At 38.3% G+C, this 24801-nt stretch overlaps 1 protein-coding gene across 1 annotated transcript in view; it reads left to right on the top strand.

Moving 5' to 3' along the window:
• The window catches only part of INPP5A (inositol polyphosphate-5-phosphatase A), a 441277-nt gene that overhangs the window by 252222 nt on the left and 164254 nt on the right, over nt 1–24801 (top strand). Inside the window, exons 5-7 of the mRNA XM_019555884.1 lie at nt 106–169; nt 6407–6510; nt 24180–24232. Of these exons, the coding sequence (XP_019411429.1) occupies nt 106–169; nt 6407–6510; nt 24180–24232 (221 nt within the window). The remainder of the gene's footprint in view (nt 1–105; nt 170–6406; nt 6511–24179; nt 24233–24801) is intronic.

The raw sequence follows: 24801 nt of genomic DNA, 5'->3' as shown, positions 1-24801 counted from the left end.
GTATTTAGTTTATTCTTTTTTTTGCATTTGAAAAACAGGATCCAAAACTTAGATAAAACCAAAGTAATATACTCTTAACGCTGATTTATTTTTGTTTTTCAACAGGCTCTAGGAAGCTTTTACTTTCTTCATGAATCTTTGAAAAACATCTACCAGTTTGATTTTAAAGGTAAGCAGAGAAATTAGGGATTGTCAAAGGTATCTCAGTATTTATCGTGTTAAAGCAAACAGCCGATATTATCTAACTCGATCTGTCCAGGTAACATTTGGAGCCAAAAGGAACTCCGGTGTCTTCACAGGAACATTACATCAGTGCATGGGGCAGTCTGGGGCAGTTGTAAGATCAAAACTTCGAATGTCGGGCAGCAGTCATCCCTTTGCAAAATAGCTGTATCAGAAATGCGTTGGTCAGTGAGGAGGGCATCATTGTTTTAAACAGACTGAGCCTTCATACTGTGGGTCCTACTAAACCTTATAAAATTTTCTAATGTTGTTTTATCATTTAACATTAGAGGTGTTTTATTTACTGCATCACAGAAGTTACCTCTAAACTTTTTTGAGGGTGGGGGCACACGTGTATGCACACACATACACACACATGCAGACGCACTGAAAAATATTATGAAATTTTTAGTTCTAAACTGTCAGTACAAGTTATAATATAAAAATCTTATGGGCTTCATTTATGTTATTGAGATGGATTACATTAATACTACATCTTGCATCACATTAATTTGAAACATCGTTGAAACTGTGATAACTAGGAGTGAACTAATTGTCTTAATTGTACAGATTCATTATTTTTGTTCTCAATAAAGACAGATTGCCTCTGTTCATGTAATTGAGGGTATAGGGTCTTTCTTCAGTAAAATATTTGAATAGCAGTTCTACAGATACAGCAATTTGAGATGTAGCCAACATAAATCCTCTTATTCATTGTCCTTTTGGATGCTTGAAGAAAATTTCAGAGACTCCTCATGGCATATTTTATTTTGAAAGGGAACATTATAAAATGCAGTAGTGATGTAGGAACTTTTAATGAGAGGTCAGCCTGTACATCCAGTCATTCTACCCACCTAGAATACTTTAATAGACACTGAGCTACAATATGGGATGTTCTTAATCAAATGAAATGTAAGCAGGACTGATATTATGGAAGAAATTCTCAGCACACTGCAAAAGAAGCTGTGTACACAACTTTTGTTGAAGATACTACCCAAGTTGCCGTGTTGAACATTTAGCCTAATGGTCTACTGTATATGTAAGATCAAGGGGTTAATGAATAAAGCTATGAAACATACATCTATATTTTGAGATGACAGCATTCACAACTATTTATTCATTTTTCCATATGATTGGGCTTTGTGCATCAGTAATAAGTGAACTGCATCTACACAGCTGATTCATGAGCCTACAGTTTTGTCATACCGGTGCTACCAAACTAGGGTTTTGCTCTCAATTCCATTTAAACCTCCCTCCCTCTGTGTGGTCATATATCAGAGATGTCCAACTCTAATGACATCTGGCAGAGTCAACTGATATCTGTAGGAGGAAAGAGGGGTTTTCTGGTTTATTCACAGTTGATTAATGGCTTATTTGCTGTTATAGACCCTTTGAAAGAAAAGATGTAAAAGGGGTAGAGGAGGGAGACTTGGAAAACAGAAGAAAGAAAGAAAGAGTTAGCCATGTAAAAGTAAATAGATAACACTTTGTCAGGTAAAGAACATCAGTAATTTAGGCAAATCTGATTAATGAAATTGTGCTTAAGATGATCAGTATTTAGGAAGGAATTCTAGTAGAAAAATCCAGGTGTTACAAATAGTGCTGCAACTGATACAGTAGTGTTAGTAGCTTTTCTCAGTCTTAACTGAGAACTAAATCAGTCTTCTAGCATGGCAGTTATATCTCTTAGCATGGGAGTAATATGTTGAAGAAGGTGTCACCTTTAGGTGAGATGGAACTGAGAACTCATTTTCTCTCAAGTTTATTACAGTGTCCATGACACACAGGACTGTTGAATCATCTGGGAATCCAAACAGTAGTGAAAAACAGTATCTTTTTTTTAAATGAACAAAATTGGAGATGGTTTTAAACAGGGCTGCAAAGAAAACCAGATGTTTATGTAATATTCAGTGAGCCTTTTTTACAGGTCAGTGCAGTTTTTAAAATTCCCTGCATGGGTGGGTGGCACTGAATAGTTGCTCTGAGGAGAAAGACATTTACATGGTTGTCTCTGTTTTTTTCTGCTGTCATTAGCCATGCAACCTGAGAGAAAAAATTCTTTCAATTTTAGAATAAAAATGTTGATGCCCAAAGCTTGATTCATGATTTTCCACTGCACAGAAAGTTTTGGATCTTTCATGAGGAACAGAGCCCTGAAAAACTGACTTATATTTTACACTAATAACAAGATACACATTCTAATAAGCTCTGCATCCAGAAGTAGATTTCCTGACGGACATGTAAGGCCAATTTTGGTCTCAGGCACAGCAAGGTTAAGTGTAGTAGCTTGTTTCTTCAGTGGAGGGACACCTTTTTACATTGATGCTAGATCTGAATCAGAACCTTAACCTTATTCTTACCCATGAAAAGGCTGCAGAAGACATGTTCCTCTTGTCTTAAGACCACTTCTCTCAATGTCCATCTAAATGACAACTTGCCAGTTTATATTTGGTCTTCACATTAGAGTAGTCTGATAATAAAGTCAACCCTTTCTGACAAAATGCTTCAACTTGCCTGTTAACATTCACTTAGGTTCTCTCGGTAATAGCTTTCAGTTCTCAGATAACAGAAATTCCTCCTGGCTGTGCCTTATGTATGCTGCCAAAAATGTTTTCTGTCTCTTGAATGACATCAGGATCTTTTTGCTGAGATTGCCATACTCACTAAAAGAAGCACATCCATCCATGATCTACTTAAAATGATGCCACATGCGTTTATCAATATATTTGTTTAGTCCTCCAGTGGGAGCCAGATCTCAAAGTGATTGGCACATAAAGAATGATATTTGATTCCCCCTCCCCCTCAGATGTATTGGTAGCTTACAGTAAGTGCTTCTAGTGATTACACATAATACCTTATCTAGACAACTTACAGTGACAAATTTTTGTGTTGCTTGGAGTTTAACCAAATGTTTGTTGGGAATGGACAGCTCAGACTGTTTGGTAAAAGTATATCTAGTGCTTTTCTCTTCTCCTTGGCTAGTTGGAAATTCAGTCCAGTTTGGTAACTATCAAAACTTGATACAGTACTGTCTCATGTTGTTTATATGACTCCTACCCTATGTCCTCTATGAAATGAGTTTGGTGGACTCAGTCCACTTCTCTCCTGAAGCTGGTAATAATGGGCGTACATAAGTAGAGAGGTCAAGAACTAAATGGACATAGAAGTACTATTATGAGTATTACACTGCTGCTATTGGTTCCATACATGTTTTTTAAATACTTGGAGAACGGTGTGCTTTATATATAGCCTTGGTACCTTTCAAATAGTTTTCTCTGTCACATTCCTCATATGTTAGCGTCATCTACAGATGGCATGAAGTAGAAATGTGAAGGAAAAGGCTTAATTAGTCAGAGATCCAGCAACGGCCAACCCAGCTAGAATACAATGACTATCAAATACTATGAGAAGGGGGAAGAGTATAGAGTATGCCCCTCCTACATATGATAATGTATATTGTTTGCTATATCTAATCAGTGGACTTGTTCCAAATGCTGAACAGCCTGTGTGAATCTAAGATGTAGCTATTCAGTAACAGAATTGATTGATTCTTAATATGAGGAGTTTAGTTTTGCAGAGTTGGACTGCCTGTTCTTTAATAACAGAGTTCTCACATGGAAGGAAAGAAGGAACAAATGAAGAGTGTTCTCCGTTAGCTCCCACCATTGTTAACTGACTGAAACGAGAGAACTCCAAGCGACAGCCTATGACTTAGATCACTGACCCTCTGGGCTCATGAAAGCTGGCTTGCAGGCAATGGGAGTGTTAGCAGAGTTGTCAATGTCATCCTAGGAATGTAGGGGTTGACATACTACATTACACTGTGATCCATCTAGTCCAGTATCCTGCTTCTGACCACAACAACAATCAGATCAGAGGAAGGTGCAGGGTACTTCCTACCTCAGGAGGGTCTGCTCCTAACCTGTTACAGTAGGAGGATTAAGCTTTGAATCGTGAGAGGGTGGATGCAAAATATGATTACTGCTTAGTGATTTACCCTAGAATTTACTCCATCATAAATTTACTCTATAGTATGAAATGGACATGTGACCAGCTCCTCCAAGCTGGCTGCCTGGTCACCTAGGGACTGAAAATCAATATGCATAGAACAAAAAAAGTTACTCCTGGATGAAGTTGACTGAGTAGGGAGTGGAGCCATGACTGGTAACTTACACCAGAGCATAACTGTCCCTTGCTTTTTGAGGGCTAACTTTACCACAGGGTGGAATGATTTATACCAGTAAAGTAAATTTACTCCATAATAAATGTGTTATGGATATGCCCCCTAAGACTTTTCATGTGTTTTCTGTTATAACTTTGTGTATTCTGATTAGTTTAAATATTCCAGCTCTCCCTGAATTCTGACACCATCTCACATTACCTTGCACGGTTTAATTATGTGTTGTGTTACCAGGTATTTCCTTTTTTAATCAGTTTTGAGGTTGCTACCTTTTATATTTCATTAAATGTTCCTTATTTATGATATAGATTAGTCAAAGTGTCCGATTTACCTTTTCTCTACCATTCAGTATCTTGCATATATTTACTGTTTCCTCTCTCTGTACCTTAAGTAAACCACACCACAGTTTGTATTAACTTCATTTTAGAGTTTTTCCATAGATCTAATCATTATTGGCAGTTGTTTTCAAACTTCCTCAAGTTTCAATTTATCATAAGGAGCCCAAGATGCCATCTTGTTGTGAAGAAACAGCTGTTCAAATATTACTTAAATTATCATAAGGTGCCACAAAAATCTGTTTAATTGTTTTTCTGTCCTGAATATTCCTTTTGTGGGAGAATCCTCAGACAGCTGTGATGAGGTAATGCCAGTACAGTCATCTGCATTTCGTTGGCCCCAATCATTTAGATTTTAGATCTGACTTAGAGCACAGAAACTGGTGATTACATTAGGTGACGGTAACCTCCCAACAACCTACAAAAATGAGAGGGTTGTGTTTAATATTTAAATATGTCAGTGTGCTTTTTATACTATTGACCATGAAATGTTATTGCTCTATGAATTGTAGAAGGATGGCTCAGCTTCTTTTTGAAAGACCCCAGAGAGTAGTACTGAGCAATTATACACCTGTTCTTTAAAGTCTGAGGACTCATCTGCTTAAGAGGTTGCTGCCACAGGTATTCTACTATGGTTATATCTGGAAACCCACCTGGTGGTTATGCAGCACATACAAGGAGATTTTTGTACACTATTATAGCTTACTCCAGTTCTGCAAATGGGATGGGCTGTTTCACCAAAAGTCATGCAGCAGATCAAGGAGAAAACAGGCAGCCCAGCAACAGATAGGGCAGGGAGCAGAAAGCAGAGCGGCAGATCAGGCAGGATGCACAAGGCAGGGAGGCAGAAAGCAGAGCATCAGATCAAGCAAAGGGAAGGAATCAGAGGGTGTGGGGCTAATTTGTGGCAAGCCTCTCAAAAAGACTTGCCCCACCATACTGGAGCTCTTGTGAAGATAAGTAACCTCTGTTACTTATGCGAAAAAAAAATGACTCCCTTAGCCGGGCAGGTCTTTTAAAATTTGAGCCAAGCCCATATGGATTAAGGGGATTACAATTTACTGTTGAATAAAAGGTATGTGGCACAAAGATGAAGCAAAATTGTAACTGTTATTGGTTTGCTTAATAAATTATGTAGTTATTTATATCATATCTAGGGTAAAGAATAGGCATAACTTTTTAAAAATAAATAAATTGATAGTTAAATCATAGAACCATTTGACATTTTTAAACTGCAGCATTTTTAACTGATTTGTTTTATTTATATAACATGTTCAGTACCATGTGGTGTATATTTCTTGATATTAGTAGTGACCTGATCAAATATATCAGAGACCGTGATTTTGACAGGTATTTCTATCAAATGTTCTATAAGATCATGATCTACATGTATGTGAATTATCATGAAACTAATAATAGTACTTAAAAAGTTAAAGTTTCCCATTGCCTTTAAACCAGCACAGTACCCAGCACAACTAGGATATTTCCTAATTTATGTTCCAACTTTGCCTATTCCTACCATAAAGAAAAGCTCAGCTTTTGCATGGCAAATGACTCTGCCAAGACTGCGTCTGTTTTGGAATTTCTGTTGCTTTTTTGCTGTTTGACTGTATAAAGCTAGTTGCTGCAATATAGATGCGCATTAATTGTGTTTTGTATTTCTTCCCAGCTAAGAAGTATAAGAAAGTTACTGGAAAAGAAATCTATTCAGATACATTAGAAAGCACGCCCATGCTGGAAAAAGAGAAGTTTCCGCAGGATTATTTCCCTGAGGTATGTATATTCCAGTAAAACATTTCAACAGTTCAAAATTTTCTTCACAGTCAGGGTGTCCAGACTGTGGAATAAGCTCCCTCCAGAGGTGGTGCAACCATCTACCCTGGGAGTATCTTCAAGAGGAGACTGGACGGCCACCTCGCTGGGGTCGCCTGACCTCAGCTGTCTTTCCTGCCTAGTGCAGGGGGGCTGAACTCAATGATCTTGCAAGGTCCCTTCCAGCCCTTTACAATCTGTGAATCTATAAAGTGTGAAAATCTGATCTGAATTGTACTGATGACTTCCTTACTCCTACTTAAATACATAAGATCAGAATCTAGTCTTAAATCTCTGGGGAATTTGCTTTTTATTTCCTAAAACCTATAATATAAATAGAATGCATTTATCAAACTCAGATGAAGATTAGTGTATAAATAATGTAATCTTTAAAAAAAAATCATACTTTAGAGGTGACTTCAACAAAAAATCTTCCTTTTAGGATTTTGTTTGGGTTTTTTTATATTCTTACTTATTATTTTATATATTCTACACCTACATCGCCATATCGATATGGAGATATATCTATATCAATATAGCTATATCAATATGTTGATATAGATATATATACTACATGCTGCTGATGGTGAAGGATGCAGCAATGTGTGAAAAATTTGATATTATATTTAAGTTTGCAGAAATGGCATACAATCAAAAGTATGAATCTATTCAGCCGTGCAGGTAAATTTAAATGCTTTTTAGTAGTATTTTAATTTATACTGACCGTGTCTACATGAGATGCTGACTGAGCAGTAGCCTGATACTACTGTGCGGTAGCATCATGCGGCAACAACCGTGATGCAACACTGCTGTGTAGTAGTCTGACAAAAAAGACATTTGTCAGCACTACTGCATAGTAACTTGGGTTACAGCACAGCTACTTAGTACTTGTTTATAAAAGTAATAAATGACTATGCAGTAACAACTGCGCAATCAATGTCTCGTGTAGACATGGCCACTGAGATTTTGAAAAATAAATAGGTTAAATAATATTTGAGTTTAGTTTTGGCTTACAATAACTTATTAACAGAATAACTTATTAATAGAATAATGTATAAAATAGGGGAGTGGCAAGAAAACAAAATAACTTAAAAGGGAGCTAAAATATCATTGTAAATCAGAGAGCCCGTCCCTTCCAAACACTGTCCTAGCCTAACTTTGTTTGCTAAAAGCCTGCCCAAAAAGGAAGGTCTTACAGCACTACTGAAAGATGTCCAGACTTGCATGCTGGCAAGCCTCCAGAGGGCGGTCTAGAGCTGAGGAGCAACTACTGAAAATGATTTTCCATGACTTTTTGCCAAGAAGACTTGGCATACTGATGTACTTGCAGGAGGTTGCTATTGGCTGACCTTAGGGATTGCTGTGGGCAGGAAGGGAGGAGGTGGTCCCTTAGGTGTGTAGGGCCTAGACTATTTAGGGCCTTTTAGGTAAAAAAATAAAATAAAATAAAAAAAAATGACACTTTGAATTGTTCCCAAAAATGCAACTTGGAGCCAGTTTGGAGTCTGGACCATTGAAGTTATTTTCTCCTGACAGTCCCCCACACCTGCCAGAAGGTGAGCAGCTGTGTTTTGCAGCAGCTGCTAGTGGTGAACAGGTACTTGCATCTGTAGTTACGTTGTCTTCAACATTCTCTCACCCTTGGGAGTAAGGGGTTCAGCAGTGGCACAACAGGACTCATGAGTTGTATATTAACCTTCATACTAAATTTCCATGCTTTTGTATGTTTCTAGCCAGACCTTTATCAAGGCATTTACATTTTTTGCGTGTGTGAACTGGTTTAAGACTGATTTCTTTTCTTTTTATTACTGCCACTTAAGGATGATCTAAAAGTAATTACAATGATTAAGGCATAATGCAATTCAAAATAATTACAGCCCACTGCATATAAAACTAACAAAACTTTCTGCCTTGATTTATGGGTCCTTTTGGTTGGGCAGGAGTCTCAAATGATGCCTCTGGGAGCAACACTCCAGATAATGTTAGGCCATTTTAAAAAAGGAGATTTGTGTAGTCTATCAGGGCTGAGTAATTTTTTTTCCCCATAGTGAGAAATTGGTTGTTATCATAGATCACAGATACTGCTCAAAGCTCTTATGAAAGATGAATTAATTTCACTAATGCTTTAATGCAAACCTTTCATGGAGAAGGCTGTATGGTGATAACCTTACTGCAGTCTCTCCTTTCTCAATGATGATTTATGTTGTCTTTTAGTAGATGAAACTGCCTGTATTCACAATCCATCTGCTGGCTAAAGGAATCCTATTAACAGGGGATCTGAGGAGAGACTTAATATTGTAAGGTGAAAGATGTGGTATCCCCTTTCTGGGGCATGAAGTTGGATTCTTTCTCTGTTCTAAAATTTGGAAACCTCTCCCAAAGAGCACATAACTGATACGTGTCATTTAGACCTGATTCTCTGCCTGTCCTGACAGGGGATCAACCAATGGATGGATCTCTTAAAATGAAAGCCAAGTTAATGGTTTTAAAGACTGCAATAATTCCCTTCCTGGTTATAATTTCTATTTGTCTGTGTTATAGAATTCCCTTTTATTCCAGCATCAGTAACTCAGTGTTTGGGTCTGTTAATATCCAACTGGTAGCCAAAAATAAGGAAAATACCTCAGTTGCAGTTTACACTTAAGATTGATGAGCCCATTCAGAACCTCACTATTTTTGTTTAGTTGTTTACTGGTTGTAAAAGTAGTTTATCAAGCAATCGCCATCTAGCAAGCAGTAGCAACTATTCTTAACTTTAAGCAAGTGATTTTTTTTCCACAAATGTAAGGTGATTACTTGTATTTTTGCAAGCTAAGCACATCAGTAAGTGAATGTGTGTAGCCTTACATAGCCTAGAAACAAAAAGCAAAGGTTTTGATTGTAGAACATGTAAGGGGACAGTTGTAGCCTCATTCTCACTATTTCAGGTAGCAGTAGTAGGGAAGACAACAGCATGATCCTTAGCATGGGCAAATCCTCTGAGTAGGTACGTACTATCCTCAATAAACTTTTCCTGTCATTGCTATACCAGGCTGAAGCCTGTGTTGTCAGATTTTCACAACTGTTTTTATTGTGCTGGCTAAACTTAAAGCAAGCACTGGCCTCCACATACATGCTGTAATCCCACCTTCATTTTGCTGTGTATATGCTGTGTATAAACTCTTAAGGATTGTTTTATTAGGAAAAAGGATAAAGTACAACTAATTGCAAGCACTAAGTTCTAGTTCTGTCTTATCTCTTCCACTAACTTGCTATGTGATTATGGGCATTTAACTGTATTATGTATTATACTTTAATTATCCCCTATATGTATACAGGGGATAATAAGATCTACTTACAGCACATCAGAGCACCCTCCTAGCTCATTTACAGGCAAATGGCACTTAATGTGTATTAGCCTATTTTAATGCACATTAACAATATAGCATGGGGCACCTATACACGTGCATTGAGGCTGCTCTAAGCATGTCTGCTGGAGCCTGGTAATTGCCACGTTCTTCTCTCATTTCAGTCAGTTAACAATGGTGGGAGCCAAAGGAGAAAACTCTTCATTTTGTTCCTTCTTTCCTTCCATGTGAGAATTCTGTTATTAAAGAACAGGTAGTTCAACTCTGCAAAACTAAACTGCTTACATTAAGGATCAATCAAATCTGTTACTGAATGGCTACATCTCAGATTCACACAGGCTGTTCAGCATTTGGAACAAGTCCACTGATTATATATAGTGAACAATACGCATCACATATATCAGCATCCCCCACACTGAAAAATGATGGCAGGTACGTTTTAACTAAAGCTTGTTTGACGAACGATAGGTAAATTGCTGCCGCCGCCATTTTTTAGCGCGAGGACACATGTGATGCACATGACACTCCAGGCACTTTTATTAGAGTAGCTCTCAGAGCTGCTCTAACAAAAGCGACCCCCACAAGCCCTGCTGCCTCACCAAGTACATGTTTTAGTGATACTTTAATGCACATTAAAGCACAGGTTTTAGCAATGCTTTAATACACATTAAAATATGCTAATGTATATTAAAGCTCACTTGTAGAGGATCCCCATGAGTACCTATGCTCTTTAGTTTATGTGCATTAAGGCAAGCAAATGCATATTTTCTTAGTACCTCACAATGGGAAGGCATTTTTACGTGTGCTTTCAGAGGTGGTACTGGGCAAGCCAATTAGAAGTGCCTGTGCATTATGTGTATCAGTGTTGCCAGGAATCCCCATGCTGAAAAAATGTCAGCAGGGCACTTTGAAATAAAACACGTCCAATAAGCTTTAGTTCAGAGTGCACTCCCATGGAGACTTCCGGCCTAGAGACATGTGGCGATGCTGATGCACATGATGCACAAGGCTGCTGCAGCACATCAATTTCTGTGCTCCAGCAGACTTCCAGCGTATTGAAGCAGGCTCCCCACATGTGTGTAGGAGCCCAGGGGCACTAGATTTAATGTACATTAGCTAAAGCATGTGAATGCACATATAGACACACCCATGGCCTCCCACCCACCCAAACAGTTAAGTTCATGTTTGTATCTAATTTTGGAGGGGAGGGGAGGGGAGAAGAGGGCTGGACAGACAAAATTACTAACACAGAAGTTTGGTAGCAGCTGTAATACACCTGCTAGCAGGATCAGCCACCTCATATTTTCCCATCTCTTCTTCTGCATCTTTCAGCCCACTACTAGATTACCTAACATTCAGAAAGGCCTTTTGACCTTCACCCAGTCCATGTTTATGACTGCTTTCTGGCACTGACTAAACATAGACCACTTTTATCAATTTAAAGCACTTTACTGAAAACATCCCATTAAACATACTTGCCTACCTCACATTTCCTTTTATAAACTACATTTGCCAGCACCACTGGAAGAATATAAAGACACCCTGGAAAGGCCTCTGGGGGTGCAGAGCATGAGGTAGGAAAGGATCTCCATAGCTATAAACTGTCTGTGCTAGCAAAAAGAGAACTCTGCACAAAGGACTCACATTTCTGCTGTTTCAGTTTCTGTCCAAGTGATATTGAACTACAAAGAAACTTTTTAGAGTGAAATTAAAGGTTTAAGTAACACAGATTAATTTAAGTCTCATTTGATTAGAAGTGAGAGGAAACAAGAATATTAAATTTTCCAAGCCCATCCTAAACTTTACCCTAAGAAAATTTTCTGCTACTCTCAATGAGGTTTTTATTTTTTTGCCCATGGAATTGGGCCACCAGTTTGTACACCTATGTTTTTGCAGTCCAGGTTATGTATTTTCTACTAAGTTATAGCTGTAAGTTAAGAATGAAATATTAAACTGACACATTTGTTTATAGTTTTTCTACCATTATACCTTTTAACTTCTAGGGATTGAGTTTATGGATTTCTGAACATTTTAATTATCAAGAAAAGTATTGTGTTACAGAAATAAAGAGTTGTAGATCATAAATTTGAATGTAATAACTTGAGGAAACTAATCCATCATGGTCTAAATAATTTGAAAATCGAATATTTAAAGAATAAAGTATCCCTAAGTGGAAATTTCTCTGAAGTTTTGAGAATTAGATAGTGACTTTTAAAAATCCCAAATTAGCAAGTGCTTTATAGTCACTCAGTAGAGTTTTGTTATTCAGTCTTATGTGTACTGTAGGATTATCTAAAGGCTTAATTAGGTTTGGGACCTCATGTTTTGTGCTATATTCATATGTATAATGTTGGAGAGACTCTCAAGAAAGTTTATAATAAATTTGCATCTACACAATGGAATAAATATTTAGACTACTTTAATGTGAATAAGAAAAAGATGACGATAGCCATCAAGAATTTCATCCAATTTTTTTTCTGTTAAAAATGAGTATGCACATGCATGTGTGTCTCTGTCTCTGTATGATATGATTACCAGCTACTGTAAACACTAAGCAGACTATGACATGCATGGATTAAGGTTTAATGGAAGTCCCCACTTGAGACTTTGAGGGGGAATTCCTTTATTCAGGTAATACAGCATAGGAGGAATTCATGCTGAATGGCAGTTACTGCATCAGTTGCACTTGCCGTTTGTTAGACCAGGTTTCTTTTTTGTTATTCAGTTGTTTCATCTACAAATTTCCCCTTCTTCCTCTTTGAACCATGCTGTTCCTTTAAGAAGCTGCAATTACACTGCAGTCATTGCCACTTTAATCTGTCTTTCCTTCATGCCCCTGCTTTGTATGGTTGAATAAACCCTTGCTGGGTCACTATTTAATTTGATATGGTCCCTCTCAGTAAAATGATGGAGAAAAGATGAATTAAGGCTCTGTGCTAGTCATTATCAATCATGGTTTGTGTGCATTACTTATTGCTCACAGTGCATTTTGACATTAGCCCTCTATAACCTCTCTCTTCATGTTAATGTTGTCTGGAGGTCCTTTTACCCCATGTAGCTGAGGTTATTTATGTAGGTGGTGTTTCTAGAGGGTTTTAAAAGGTCAGCGTGATGTCCCTGGGGACCCTACTCACAAAGAAAAGGCTAACACAATGAAACTGCAAATTTTACAATTGTGAGATTTTTTTAAAAATGAAAAAAAAGACTTGAAGTAAAGATTCTTCAGGTTTCAGCCGCATGTATTATAATGAAAACTCAGTGAAGTAGGATTCAGTACTTAATGGTGTTCATAAAACCAGCATTCACTGCACAAATGTACACATTGGGAAACGCCCATGCTACTGTAAAAGATTTCTGTATTTGCACCCTATAATGGAAAATAAACTAAATTCCTTCTAATCAGCTTGTGTCAATGTAAAATGGCATGAAAGAGAACAAGCCAGTAGAGCAGTTAGCAGACTCGATACTAACATTGTATGCATTTGCACAGCAGCCAGTATAAGAATCTGAAAAGAGGCCTTCAGAGATGTCTGCAAAGAAGTGGATAATGATGCAAAACAGGGCACTCCATATCTTGGGATCTGGGTGTCCCAGCTGGCAAGTGTTTCCCTGACAGTAGTAGGTTTCTATAGCTCTAGCAGTAAAACTATTATGCACATTCACATGTCTGCTGAGGGTGTAATTATTTTATTGGCACTGTCTGCTTCAGGTTAATGATGCTATGTTTTGAAATAGAGGTGCAAATTGTTTTGAAACTAATTTTTAGCTACATTCTGGTTACAGGACACTTTAAGTAATTATACATATTTAAATACTTATTTGGAGTGAATGATTTCATTTTTTAAAATTTGTTTCCAGCTTTTATTTGTAGAGGTACATAATACTTTGCCAAAAAGAAAAGATAGCAACCTGGAGATGATAGCTTAGATGAGGTCATCAGATGTATCACAGACTTTTGACCTCTTCATTTTAAATTATATTTTGCTTTTTAAAATAAATCTTGATGGATCAAAAGCTTAGTAATGCAAAATTTTAAGCATACATAAAAATACAAAAGGTACATATGAGAATCAGTACACATTTTCCTTATTTTCTCCACTGAGATCAAATTGAGACCAACATGGCTGACTGTTACAATTGTTAAATGTTATGGTAAATGTCTAGTAAAAAAACCTTGAAATTTGCTTGTTTTTATTTACCTTCCGATAGTATTTTATGTCATATGCTTACAGCATTTTCTAGAATATCTAATCTAATACAAAATGCTAGTTCACAGCAATAAAATGCATTGCTAAAATACTGCGTTTAGCCCAGGAAGCTTAAAAGGTGGTGATGGACCATATTAGAAACTATTTTTTTAAAATAATTTTAAAATAATCCTCTGATTTGTTTTATTTCTAAGATGGAGCATATGGCAATACCACCCCCAACTGTTGATAACTTAAATATATTTTTGTATAATTTATGGTGCCCATATTTTCTGCATTTTTGATGTTTCTTCAAATCCATGGGAATTTGTCTGGGTGCTCATCCCCCTCATTTAGATAGCGTTGGATTCTTTCAGCCAGCAAGGCCTCGTATTTCCCAAAGGCATAAAGGACTGTTGCTTCTTACCTCCCACACAACAAGATAGAGCTTTATATTATACACCAATTCTCTGCACACTGTGCTAGCATTACTTAGAAAAGTAGTTACCTGATTAATTGGTTACTGTATAGAACTGATCATCCCATTGTCCACATATGTATGCGCTCTTTTCATTGAATATGTTTGTTGGCTTAGATGATCATGACCACACTCCAAACAGGGTACCAATATAGAGGGTGAGGAGGAGAGATCTGTACCTTGTGTAACAGTCCAATGCCTGTTGGCAAGGGGCATTACCAATGCCTGTTCTATCTGGGAGGTATTCTGTCTGTTACTTTTTCTCTAAGCTTTCTGAGAGTGATGGAAGCTCACCTACAATTGTTCTTTCTTGAGACATTAATTCACACTTTTCTGGTCAGCAAGAAGAAGGCTACATCCACCCTCCAGTACAGACTACCACTGCACTTCCAACTACCATCCCATCATCTCTTTCAGCACCTATATTATACACAATGCTAGGTAAATAGCTGGTGAGCCCAGGACCAGATAAAATACTTCAGATTTATAGTACAAACATCTCAGTTATCATTTGATCACTTGCCCTTTGATCTTTCTGCAACACTGAAGATGCTCACGAAAATGGGTAGTAGTTGGGGCAGCACATTCAAAATTACAAGGTATCAGTATCTGTAATTATCTGGATAACAGACTGATTATATCAATCAGATGACAAACTTGATTCAGTAATTCTGAAGTTCGTTGCCAGACATCCACACTTTCTCCCATTTTCCTAAAGATTTCATAGGGGCACTATTAGATGCCAAATTAGTGTAAAAGCTCATCTTCCATTAAAGAGAAACTAAACAATAATTGGCCTCTTGAACCAGTTTCAGGATCTCTGAAGAGCATTGGTGTGATGCCTCTGAGCTCTAAGACTGATGGCCTTTTGTGCCTTTGTGAGATACTATACCACATTTTAAGTATGCTTTATGCAAGGATGTTTAACATCATGATATCAGCCTAGCATCATATCAGTGTGTAGACATGAAGGTCACACCTCATTCAGCTGATGGAAAGACTCTTGAGGTGTGCAACGGGACACTCTGATCAGCTTCTCTGCCCACACCAAGATTCTGGTGACAGACAAATATACTTAGATCCAGGTTATTTGAAGTTATCTAGATAACCATCAGACACAGGACCTAACCTATATCACACCAGCTAAGGCTTTGTCTGTCTGGGTCTTAAAAACCTGTAAGGATGGAGATTCTGCAACTTCTCTAGGTAACTTGTTCCAGTGCTTACTATCCTCCTTTGAGAGACTTTTTCCTACTGTCTAACCTAAATTTCCTTTGGTGCAACTTGAAACTGTTGCTCCTTGTTTTGTCATCTGCCACCCCTGAAAACAGTCTAACTCCATCCTCTTTGTAACCACCCTTCAGGTAGCTGAAGGTTGTTATTAAATCCTTCCTCAGTCTTCTCCAGAATAAATAAGCTTGGTTCCCTCAGCCTCTCCTCAGAAGTCATGTGCCCCAGCCTGCATTTTAGTTGTCCTCTGCTGGACTCTTCCCCAATTTGTCCACATCCTTTCTGTAATGAGAGGCTTAAAACCTGGATGTGGCACTCCAGATGTGGCCTCACCACTGCTGAGCAGAACAGAATAATCATTTTCCTCAGTCTGCTGGCAACACTCCTACCAATGCAGCCCAGTGTGGTGTTAGCTTTCTTTGCAACAAGGGTACACAGTTGGCTCATATTGAGCTTATTGTCCACAGCAGCCTCCAGGTCCTTTTGTGCTGGTTAGCCAGTCATTGCCCAGTCTATACAGATGCATGGGATTGTTTCATCCTAAGTGCAAGACTTTGCACTTTTCCTTATTGAACCTCATGAGATTTCTTTTGGTCCACTCCTCAATCTGTCAATGTCCCTCTGAATCCTAGCCCTACCCTGTAACATATCTACTGCTTCACCCAGCTTGGTGTCATCTGTAAACTTGCTGAAGGTGCGCTCCATCCTATCTCCCAGGTCATTGATGAAGATATTGAACAAAATCAGCCCCAGAACCAACTCCTGGGGCACTCCACATGATACCAGATGCCAATTAGACATCAGACCATTGAACCCAAGCTCACACTTGAGCCCATCCAGCCAATTTTCTATCCATCTTACAGTGCATTCATCCAACCCATACTTCCTTAGCTGGTTTGTGAGAACATTGTATCAAAAGCCTTGCTAAAGTCATGATATCCTCTGCTCTCCCCACATCCACAAAACCAATCATTTCATCACAGAAGGTAATCAGGTTGGTCAGGCTTGACTTGATCTTGGTGACTGACTGTTCCTACAACCACCTTTTCCAAGTAATTAGAAATGCACTTGGACCTGCTCCATGTGAGAAGGACTTGCTCCATGATTTTTCCAGGGACTGAAGTGAGGCTGACTGGGCTGTAGTTCCCCAGATCCTCCTCCTTCCCTTTCTTAATGATGGGAACTGTATTTGCCCTATTCCAGTCATCTGGGACCTCTCCGTATCACAATAAGTTTTCAAATACAATGGCCAGTGGCTCAGCAGTCACATCAGCGAACTTCTTCAGCACACTTGGGAGCATTGCATCCCATGGACTTATACACATTCAACTTTTATAAAAAGTCCCTAACCTGTTCTTTCACCACTGTCAGCTGTTCACCTCCTCCCCAAATTGTGTTGCCAGATGCAGTAGTCTAGTAGCTGACCTTGTCTGTGAAAACAAAGGTAAAAAAAGTATTGAGTACTTCAGCCTTTTCCACATCATCTGTCATTAGGTTGCCTCCCCAAGTCAGTAAGGGATCCACAGTTTCCCCAATCTTCTTATTTTTGACATACATGTAGAAACCTTTCTTGTTACCCTTCATGTTCCTTGGTAGCTGCAACTCCAGTTGCACTGAGGCCTTCCCAATTTCATCTCCACATGCCCGAGCAATACTCTTACACACTTCCCTAGTTGTTTGTCCAAACTTCTTGTAAGCTTCCTTTTTGTGTTTTAGCTCATTGAAGTGTTCCCTGCTAAGCCAAGCTAGTCTTCTGCCATGCTTGCTAATCTTCTGTGCATCAAGAAAGTTCATTCCTGCACCTTTAGTAAGGTTTCTTTAAAATATAACCAGCTGTCCTGGACGCCTTTCTCCCTCAGACTGGCCTCTCTGGGAGATCCTGCCCATGAATTCCCTGAGTGAGTCAGACTTGGATGGATCTCTGAAGCCTGTAACAAACAGTATCACTCTGGGGTTGGCAGCCACAAACAGATTTGTCGGGAAACTGACTAGACCTGTTACATGTACACCATGATCCAGAGGATTGACAGTTGCCTACCAAGCTACCTTTAAAGCTCCAATAATACCAAATTCAGCCTACTTTGCTTTCTATATCAATGCAATTTGTGTAGATTTAAACTTCATACCGAAGTAAAAAAGCAATTGCTGTCCTTGCTGACTCAATAAATGCCTTGAAAGAAGTCTCCTTAATGACCTTAACATGAGGCCTTGAACATATTAATTGTTATCATCATCTTCCTTGCACTATAGTTTTAAAAATTAGATTCTTTATTGGTATTATTTCAGTATTACATTTCATCATGCAGAATATCTAAAGATGAAATCCAGGTCCTGAAGTACCTGGCAAGATTCCCTATATTTGCCATATTAAATTTCCTTATCTGCCATAGCCACCAGGTACTACTATTTTCCTTCAGGATATTCAGCCATGCTTGACTAAAAGTCTTGTTCAGTGCCTTGCCCCAACAACAGTGTTTCATAGTTACCTATATGACGAATGGAATGTGTCATCTCTCCATTTTAAAGATAGTTGGACAGTCTCAATCATTCATTTAAAAGTACTAATACTATCACTGCCGGCTCATCCTCTGCTTGCACCCGTGAGGTGTCTATCCAAGCAGGACCACTCACCATCAAGGTTTCCACCAGGTCCTGGTTTGAAGTTGTGGGGACTTGCACGTTCCTTTGAGTGACAGCTGGGTGTGGAGCCACCTGCAAGGTGACCAGTGCCTCCTGGTGATGAATCTCAGGGAGCAGGTCAGAGAGCTAAGAAAGCGGGTAGTGAGGCTCCAAAGCATCCTCAGCCATGTGTTCATTGATTTGATACTGGATGTGACCTCTAGGACAGCCAAGGAAGGACTGCCAGAGGTGGCACTGGAAATAGAAGAGAACATGGCTCCCAAGAAGGTGGAAGCTGGAAACTTCTGACCTCCGGCAGCATACAGAAGTCTTTATCCACACCTGCATCAGTTTGCCTGGAGAAGATATGTTGGGCCCTGACAACAGAGGAGAAGGAGCGCATTCCACCAAATGTTGCTATCCTTGAATGCATGAAGAAGCAGAAATGAAAAGTAGATGTTAAAAAGCACAGGGGTTAAGATGTTGGTATAACGAATATTTACCAAATTATCCAGAATACTCTTGGACCTTTTAAGTATATTAACTTATATAGTGAGGCTTGAATCATCTTGTAAAAACAGTTCTTACAAATTCCAACTCAGGAAAATAATGTATATGACATGGATATTTCTTTTAGTAATATTTCCCACTTAAACTTGGCTTCATGGCTTCATACTGGAATATCAACAACATGCAACTATTTGAGATGGTCCTTCAACATAATTCAGGCTAAAAATATTGGGATAATGAGAAAAGCATTATATACTGACATGCAACAGTGACACAAACATAATCTGATTTTACAGAATGGGATTTTTTTTTACTTGGTAGCTGTTCTGATCAGAACTAATGTATATATATCTCCAAATAATTAAATCTTGAGGAATAAAGTAAAGGTATAATTTATCACCAGTCTTATTTGCAATACACTCCCTAGCCATTCTTCTTTAAAAAAAGAATCAAAGATCATCACAAGCATAAAATGTGCTACCAAATCTTGTTGTAGGCTAATGGCCTGGTGAATCATCTTAGCCTCAAAAGAGAGATTTTTATAAATCCAACAAATGTTTGATCATTTCAGAATTCCATCAGGTTTGTATAAAAATATATTAGATAGGCAGCTACCATTAAATAGAATTTTTTTCTATATTTCTATCATAAATATTCTCTTACTCAATAATTCCCATATAAAATAAGATCTCTTAAATTAAAAACCTTGTAGATGAAGAACTATTTAAAGCTACTTTTATTAACTACTTACAGAGGCTAACCAAAGATTAGAAAGATGGGATGAATTACCACTATAGTCTCATTAAGTGGATTACTAGTATTAATATTATAAATCTCCCAAAAGTCAAGTGCGTCTCCTCAGATCTGCTTTTTGGATTCCCTGAACTCTTCTTTAAACAGAATGATACTATTCTCTCTCTAGGTGGGATAAAATCACAGATTGTAAAACTTTCTATTGAAAAGGCCTCAATGTAATTGTCAATTCACAATTCCATGTATAGTCAACACTCATTTGAAGTAGCATCAAGTATGAGTAGCAATCTCTTACCAGCAACATTTACCCTGAGAATACGTTCCATACCATGTATTCAGATGTTACTCTTTATATCTGCAACAGACACCTAGAAGCGATATAGCAGTGACAGTAGCAATCCCTTAATTTGAGGATGATCTCTGCCATGGCTTATTGATGGTCTGAGGTGCCAGAAGAATCCAGTCTTTCAGTCACAGACCCATCCACAGAAGCTGCAGGTCTTTCTGCAAGGAAGAGGAGGCCATAGGCAGGATTTCTCTCCTTTTCCCTCCTCCGCTCTCTCTTCTCTGCCTCAAGAGCAAGACACTTTACCTCAAAATGGTTTGCCATTTAGTTGAGGTTGCGGTGCCGTGGGTTAACAAAGAGCTCCTCCTAGCTCCTGATGTCAGCATTTGTTTTTTTGAGATATGGTTTCAGCGTGTCATTGTAGCTTTTCCTCTGGCCACCATGAAGTCTCAGGCCACCGAGACCACTACTAACATAGCAACATAGAACAAGACACTGACATTGCTACTAATGGCCATTTACTTTACCCCATAAAGCCCTGGTGCCAGAAGGGCACAGAGCCTTATCAAGTAAAATGAGACTCGGAAAGTCCCCTCCTGAAAATACCTGATGCATGTATAGCAGTCAAGTGTAAATTACAGAGACATTGTTCAAATCACAAATAGAAAATGAAAGAAAGAATTCAGTGTGCAATTACTTGCATTACTAAATGTATATTTTGATTAATTGGATAAGTACTCTTGAAATTTTTACTATTCTGAGTGGAGCACTTCCTTGTTTTTCTAGTTGCTGAAATGATGCAGAGCAGTAAAACTACAAGAAGTATAAGAGAGTGCACTCTTTATTAGTATGCTTTTGCCAAAACTGTACCTCAGTTAAGTTGCTTATATGAAAGATACTTCATAGAGCTGCTGATAAAATTCATATTCTGTGTAGGTATAGAATTGAGATTGTAGAGGTATTTAAAGACTTTTCAATCTATAGATGAGAAAGTGGACGCATTTTTATTTTCTCTTCAGTTTGTAAACACTAAGTAATTTTATATAGCAGTCATTTCTCTTAACTTGAAAATAGATCAATGAAAGTAACTCAGTTTATGAATTCTGTTTATGGATTTGAATAGGGAAAACTCTATGTAAAGAAGCAGCTTTTATTTTTAAGCTTCTAAGTTGTTCAGTTCAGTGTGATAAATATTTTTAAATCTTTCTAAACTTATTTTTGAGTGGGGGCCACAGTAAAGAGTCCATATTAGGTTTGGTTGCTATTGATTTGTAGCTGTAAGAACAAGGGGAGGTTGCTTTCTGTCTTCCTAAATGATCTGGATGCAATGAAACTAGACATATTCTATAAAAAAGAAGTAAAAAAGAGGACGGTAGTCATCTGAAGGATAAAAATAGTTTGCTTGCGCCTGGTTAGGCACTCATTTACTTATGAAGGGCTCTGGGGTGTGGCTAGAAAATTTCATCTACAGCATTGTATTTTTAGTAGGAGGATAGACTGCACCTTGGAGGGGGACATCTTTCAAAAGCTGTATTCTTCGCCTCATGAGAGGCCAGAAGAATGATGACTTCAATTCTGAAGGATGTTGTGTAATGGCTAATAGCTATTTTTTATAAATAGTTGCAGTATTTTGCCATAAAATCATTGGCCTCATCATTTAAGCTTGTCTGGGGCAATACTCATGATCAGGAAACAGTAGCCAGCATCACAGTTGCTGTAGCAGTGAATAAATAGGATTCAAAATCATGACTTTTGGGAGGAGGAATTTATTTATGACAACAACATTGTAAGAGCAAAGCTGATAGAATCCTTTTACTCTGCTGGAAGTCCCATACTTTGGCAGTAGATTTTGTAGCTTAGGGACGTTGCGGTTATGAGACTTGTAACATTTTAGCATTATTTAAATTTTCTTCAACTTTTATAGAAATATTAGGTGACTTTTACAGACAAAAAATAGTTTTCCAGGCCATCTCATTCATTGTAATTCTGTATAGATGTTGATGCCGCTTCACAATTTTAGATAAATTTACAAACATTCCACCATATTTATTCATGATACTTAAGTTTTTTTCTTTTCCTTTGGGGACAAGCTATCCCAGTTTAATTTTCTTTCAAATACAAATTACCTTATTAGTTTCCTGTTGGTGCTCATGGAAAAAAGTAACATTTTTTTTCAAGTAGCATTTATTTTAAAATATGGTACTGGAGGGAATAAAAATAGCTCAGTTTCAATCTGGATACTGAGCAACAGTAAACGTTTACAGGAAACGTTTACTGCATAGTTGACTAATTAACTGTGTAGTAAACATCTCAGTGTCTACACGTGCACCCCTATTAGGGTGCACAAAACTAATAAACTTTACAAGTACTACCCAGCTACAGAGTTTGTTGTGCAAATAGTGCATTGATAGACACTAACCAGTTGGCTGGGGGACAAGGATGCTTCAGTGTGGGGGCTGCCTGCTGGCTATCCCCACACTGAAGTACCCTTGTACCACAGCCAGCCCCTCTGCAGCACATTGAGTCCAGTTCCAGCAGTCCCAGTCTTTCAAGCTGACCCCCTGGTGCAACCTGGATCAATGTGATGTGGTCCGGGCGCACATGCAGATGCACACCTGGAGCAATAAACTGCAGAGCCCCCTAATGCCCAGTGTTTTCTTTCAGACCTGTTTGCATAGTTCATAGTAGTTACTGTATTTACCTGAATAGAAGAGGACCCTGATTATATGATGACCTCCGCCTCAATAATTAAATTTTATATTTGGAAAATTTGTTATAATTTTCCCAGGTGTAACATTGTAATTATTGAAGGTTGCCTTGAATTTGCTCATCCCCCTCTATTCCAGCGGGGAAAATAAATCTGGAGGACCAGATAGCCCCTTTGCTCTCTGCTTCCCCCTGGCAGTCCCTTTCCCTTCTCCTTACTGTCAGACCCTGCTCTCTCTAAGCACACAGAAGTGAGGAGCAGATTTGGAAGCAATAACCTTAAAATTAAACCTAGCTATAGAAATTTGCCTATAGTAGTCATGTATTTAGTTCCTTCAGAATTAATGCATGCTACCTTTTTTGAAACTGCAGCAAGTTTTAGCAGAGGTACTCCATAACCACACTTTTAAGCAGCACTTACACCTTTTTAGATGCATATGTAGTACAAATGTTTTAAACTATGCATAATATTAATCAAAAGCCAAAGGCTTATAAATTATCATGTAGTTCATTGGGCTGGGTGCCACCAAAGGTAATAGCATTTAATGTCATGGTGACCCCACAGCTCAGCACTGCTCAGTATTTGTGTATACTTCAGATAGCACCCACAAAAGAAGCCATGTGCTAATTAGCCCATGCTCATGACTGAAACCAGGTGTTCTTGTCACAAAACCTGAAATGCTCCAAAAATTTATATGCAGATGAGGCACAGGGCAACGTATGTGCCAGGCTGAGAGGAAACAGAGGGATTCTGGGTGAACTGTTTTGGGCTGCATTTCATAACGTTTGCCAGGCATTTAATACTGGTGAGGAAACAGGAATCGTTGGAAGTGGGTAAGAAAGGCACAGTTCAGATGTGGGAGTAAAAAAGGAGCTCAAAATGTGTATAGTGTAGTGACTCACCATGACTTGAAAAAGAGTTGGCAGTGAGAGAGACTGCATTTAAAGAACACTACTATACGTCTTATTCATCTGGGCTGCAATAACCTGTCTTTGTGTGTAGGTTCTCAGCATATCAAATGTAGCAATTTTGGCACCACAGGGAGGGTGTCAGGGCTGGCTCTGGTCCACCTAGTGCTAGTGCCACTTTCCTGCAGAGGGAACACCCACCTGTTTTTTTAAGAGCCACATACAAAAAAGGGTTCTCATCAGTATGTTTTCCCAATGTGAGCCACTTGTTTTATAGTCATGCTCAGCATTGGCTGCATTTAATCAGCTTCACAGTCAATCTCCATTGCTGAGCATGTGTTGTTCTGGCAACAATTTAATGATAGATAACCGTATTTAGTGAGATTTCCTTGTATACAATTATAAGATGAGGGGCTTTTTCCCCATGCCAGTGGGGGGCAGAAATTGTCTTGTAGTTAACTAAATACAGTATGTTGTATAAAGCTTGCTTTACTTTCTTAATACAGTAATTTAAATGCACTCTTGGTATAAGTTGGTTTGATTGTACAAAGTAGTTAAATTATTTTCTTAAGGTGAGTGATTTAAATTGCTTATTTATTTTTCAGTGTAAGTGGTCCAGAAAAGGCTTCATTCGAACAAGATGGTGCATTACTGATTGGTATGTTGTATCTTACTGTTTTGTTTGTTATGTTATGTACATGTGCTGTTAGAAAATTTTTAGCAAATCAATTAGCTCACTCACAATAAAGAATAGAATGTTTATAAAACAAGTCATGCTTAGTTTTATTATGTGCACATAATGCTCAGTAAGTTGTAAATTGTGAGTAGTAAAACTCATTTTAATAAAATCTATTTAATAAATGTGATTTTAATATTTTCATGTGTCTGCCATTACAGTGATCAAGAAAATTAGATCTGTGAAACACAAGCATCCAAACAGTTGTATGTTTATGAAAAATATACCATTCTTCACATGCTCGTTGAAGCATGCTGGGGACTGCATGCTTAGGGGCAACCAACATGGGTTCATCAGTGGCAGGTCCTGTCAGACCAACCTGGTGGCCTTTTACGATCAGATCACCAAATTATTAGATGCAGGGGTAGCAGTGGACATAGTCTTCCTGGACTTCCGGAAGGCTTTCGACACATGTCTCTCACCCCATTGTCATCAAGAAAATGGGGGACCGCAGTGTCGACACCCACACAGTCAAATGGGTCGCCAGCTGG

Source organism: Crocodylus porosus, unplaced genomic scaffold (assembly GCF_001723895.1).
Source record: "Crocodylus porosus isolate Cpor-Errol unplaced genomic scaffold, CroPor_comp1, whole genome shotgun sequence".
Taxonomy (NCBI): domain Eukaryota; kingdom Metazoa; phylum Chordata; order Crocodylia; family Crocodylidae; genus Crocodylus; species Crocodylus porosus.
The sequence above is the reverse complement of the archived record's forward strand: the minus strand, read 5'-3'. Positions and strand labels throughout refer to the sequence as shown.